The sequence below is a fragment of the Rhagoletis zephyria genome, unplaced genomic scaffold (assembly GCF_001687245.7).
Source record: "Rhagoletis zephyria isolate East Lansing unplaced genomic scaffold, Rhagoletis_zephyria_1.1 Rzeph_scaffold_32514, whole genome shotgun sequence".
In the NCBI taxonomy this organism is placed as follows: Eukaryota; Metazoa; Arthropoda; class Insecta; order Diptera; family Tephritidae; genus Rhagoletis; species Rhagoletis zephyria.
In genome coordinates, this window is record NW_016189569.1 from 1 (window position 1) to 3,912 (window position 3,912).

A 3,912-nucleotide genomic window follows, 5' to 3' on the forward strand; every position below is an offset into this window, starting at 1 on the left:
GACGTGGAAAAATTTGCCTGCAACGAAGTGCAACTATTGGATCGCGAAGTACATGGCCCACCACAGCCGCCGCCACCATAGCCCGCAAACATGCTCTCATCATTGATTGTGTAGCGTATTGGAAACTCTGGCTCATGATCGCTGCAGACCAGCTCTTTGCATGCAACGCCGGTGCGACCAGCATCACCAGAGCTAATACCAACACTGCCGCACCTATGGCGGTTGACGCCCTCGTGCAAGTAACACCGCTTCAAAACAGCGTTACTTTCTGGCTCGCTGTGCTCACACTTCTCTACTTTTGTGTACTTGGCGCTGGTGTTGCTGTAATTAACGCACAGTTTCTGTTTGAGCAAATATTCACCTTGAAAATCGCCGCGCGCCTTCAACATGTCGCGATAGTTCATTTCGTAATGTTTGTTACAATCGACTGGCTTCTCGTCGAACTCGTGCGCATATTGCTGATAGACCTCCTTCTTCTCGATGGTGAAACACTCATTCTTGCTGCGCTGTAGTTTGCCAATAATGGCACGAAAGAAGCGATTCTCTCGTTTGGCTAAATTACGTTCGAAACTCATTTTGGTTACCATTTTTTCGTAGTCTTGAATGCGTTCAAGTAGACGTGCGGTATTTGCTGTCTTAATAGAAATTGTGGACTGGTATGTTGAGGTGCAGGTAATAGAAGAGAAGGGATCAGAATAAGAGAGGTTTGGAAGAGGATATGAAAAATTAAATGACCATTGAACGCGGAACAGCGAGAATAAATTCAAAATTTCAAAAAACATACATTTTAGCGAAACCGAAAAAATTCTACATCGCAAAACTACTTTTGAAGCTTTACTGTAAACCTTTGTACTGAAAAAATATTTGCCGATTTTGTGACACTTTTTCGTTTGTATATATGTGTAAAATAATTTTTTGCACTAACTACACTGTTTACATATACGAATTGTAAAGAATTTTATGCAGAGTATCACTTCTGAGCNCAAATTCTACATCGCAAAACTACTTTTGAAGCTTTACTGTAAACCTTTGTACTGAAAAAATATTTGCCGATTTCGTGACACTTTTTCGTTTGTATATATGTGTTAAATAATACACTATTTACATATACGAATTGTAAAGAATTTTATGCAGAGTATCACTTCTGAGCCTAGGAAGGAATGAAGAGTTGCTTTAGAATAAACTTATTAATTTTGTAATTTTTTTATATCTTAATTTAACGATGTTTCCGGGTAATAAAAGTGAAACACCTATAGTTTAATACCAGTTCTCAGTGTTGTGCTTGCCTAAACAAAATGCAAGTGGGCAACTCTGTATCTATCTGTGATACGCTGTTGTAGCGGCACCACTAGACCCCAAATTCGGCTGCCTATCAACCGTTATCACCAAGCCCAACTAGCGGTAGGCCCAAGAAAAGTGCAGTTTCGACAGAGTCGGACCAAAAGGAATGGAATGTTGTTGTTGTTGTTGTTGTTGGAGCAGCATACAAATCCCCAAGACTGACAGTCCNGAAAAAGTGCAGTTTCGACAGAGTCGGACCAAAAGGAAAGGTATGTTGTTGTTGTTGTTGGAGCAGCATACAAATCCCCAAGACTGACAGTCCTTGGCCAGATGCAAATCTGGGTCGTTCCGGTTACGTAGACCCGACTGGCGAGGCAACGAGGAAAGCGATGTTACCAGAGCCGGTTTAAAAAGGTTACCTTCACATACGGGGCATGTCGGGATCGAGTCTGAAAAATAGAAGTTTAACCTACTATAGCAGCTAGATCGTTTTTTTTCCGGCAGAGTCCCTCACGGCATCTGAAAATCTTCATCTGCGTGGGGTGGTTGAACTCCGACAACGGCATTCAAGGTGCGAGGGTGAGTAAAAGTGGTGATTATCTCTCGGTGAATTTCATTTACTGACTGCCTGTACAACATCATGTGCAGTGGTTGTGCCATGTACATATGCCTGGAGCCCGCACGATAGTTCGTAGAGATACCTTCTTCTATGTGTACCTAGTCTAGCGCTACTTCCAGCAAGTGATTGTTCGGATATTCCCTGTGGAAACAGCCGACCAAGACTTACTTGCTCTTTGCACCATTATGAGTGGCATTGTAGCTGCGGTTTTATGTTTTTTCTGGCGGTCTGTTGTTTGACAATTGTTGTTGCGTGTGCGAAAAAGGAAAGCAAGATGTTAAAGATAACCTCTAAAATTTCTAGATGGTGAAAAGCGTCGTCGTTGATTTTGTGGAGGTATAGACCAAGCCTCCATGTCGCGAAGAAGCGAGAAATATTAGAGATATACAATTACCGGACGTCAATATCGAGCCGTCGTCAGCGTATGAGATCAGTGAAACTGCCTCCAGCTGCTGAGAAGTTTGGAAATAGTTAAAAAAAGTTAAACAGTAGTGGAGAGTGGACATCAACTTGTGGGACCACCTTTTTAATTCACCATGCCTTCGAAGTTTGATCAGAATGCGTACTAACTGTCGACAACTCACGAGAATTTTAGTAGCGTAGAATGACAAAAGGCGAGGTAGCCTTTCGACAAATCAGATGTCACTAAGACGGTTTTCTCACTGGGGCGATAAGTGTTGTTGTGCTCTTTAATTATTAAGTTAAAATTATTATTACTGAGGCCATCCAAAAATCGATCGATCGTAGTCGGCGTAAAACTGTAGGTCCCTCTCAGCAGCATAAAATGTTTCCTATGAGAATCCTGAGGAACGCTGCTGGGAGAACAGTCTTAACTGCATATAATTCCGACCCGTTTTGAAATCCAAAATAGCTGTGTTGTATACTATCTACCAACCGCAACTTAGTCTACTTCAACTACGAATTTCTAGCTAATCATTAAAAGGCTCGCAACTGCGACAAAAAAAAACTTACTTGCATTTTGCTTAATGCATCCTGTTGTTCACGCATTCTCTTTTCACATACTTTCACATTCGAAAATTCTTTGCGGAAATTATCTTGTGTGGCTTTTAGAGCTTCAATTAAATTGTGATTATCTTCCTTCAAATCGGCATTGGTCAGACGAAGACTTTTCAAATTAAGCTTTAACGCGAATTGCGCGAATAAATGTAATAAATGGAAAGATAACGAAAAAAATAAGATGGGTGGGAGAGTAGGGTTGAAGGAAATTATAAAATAATTGTTTAGTGGACAAACATTTACTTGGAAACACGCGCAAGTATGCGATAAAAAGCTTGCAACGTTTCGTGTTTAAATACGAATTTTCATATAATACTAAATACTATTTCTATGCTTACTTCTGTGAACATCTCGAATGCAACGTAAAATATTATCGCAACTATGCCTAAATGAATGCTTAAATGTAGCAATGCTATTTGTATAAGAACTCACCTCTACATTTGCCATATCTTTTTCTTTGTTCTCCATCATTTCCAGCAGCTCAGCATTTTGAAAGGCCAACTCTTTTACTTTTTCCTCATACTCCTTGATTGTCTCATCACGTTTTGCTATGATTTCTTCTAATTTCGTGACTTGTGATTGTAACGAATGCATTTTCTCCTCGGACTGTGTCACCATGCCCTCGAGTTCGCGTATCTACGGGTTCATTTAAGTGGCATAATACATAGAGCAAAGAAAGCGAGGGATTGCCAACAAATTAGAGATGGAGTGAGAAAAGAAAAGATAATAATTTGAGATTTTAGTGATTTTTATATTTTATTAAAGTATGCGCAGTAATAAATTAAGTAATATTATACAAACTTTTTGTAAAGCATTCACATTTTCCGAGATATCTGAACGGCCAAGCAAATCATTCATAAAACCGCTGTGATGAGTTTTATCCAAATCGCGTTCCATCTGTGAAGATAGGGAGGGAAATGAAAGCGATTTTTTTTACTTAGGAGAATTATTATATCATTCGGATTTAATTAGAAGCTATGTAAGTAGTTGAAAAG

The 3,912-nt window shown here is 39.8% G+C and overlaps 1 protein-coding gene across 3 annotated transcripts; it reads right to left on the reverse strand.

Moving 5' to 3' along the window:
- Window positions 1–286: 286 nt before the first annotated feature.
- Window positions 287–3,852, reverse strand: LOC108353960 (golgin subfamily A member 6-like protein 1). Of its 3 annotated transcripts, none has more exons than XM_017605150.1 (3): window positions 3,719–3,852; window positions 3,350–3,553; window positions 287–553 (listed from the first exon to the last, which is right to left on the reverse strand). In XM_017605150.1, exons 1-3 carry the CDS (start codon window positions 3,812–3,814, stop codon window positions 401–403), a joined length of 453 nt encoding a protein of 150 aa, XP_017460639.1. In that variant the 5' UTR covers window positions 3,815–3,852; the 3' UTR covers window positions 287–400. The 3 variants fall into 3 exon arrangements, with proteins under 3 accessions (XP_017460639.1, XP_017460640.1, XP_017460638.1); XM_017605151.1 differs by lacking the exon at window positions 287–553 and adding an exon at window positions 1,603–1,730; XM_017605149.1 differs by lacking the exon at window positions 287–553 and adding an exon at window positions 2,793–3,040.
- Between the last annotated feature and the right edge of the window lie 60 nt (window positions 3,853–3,912).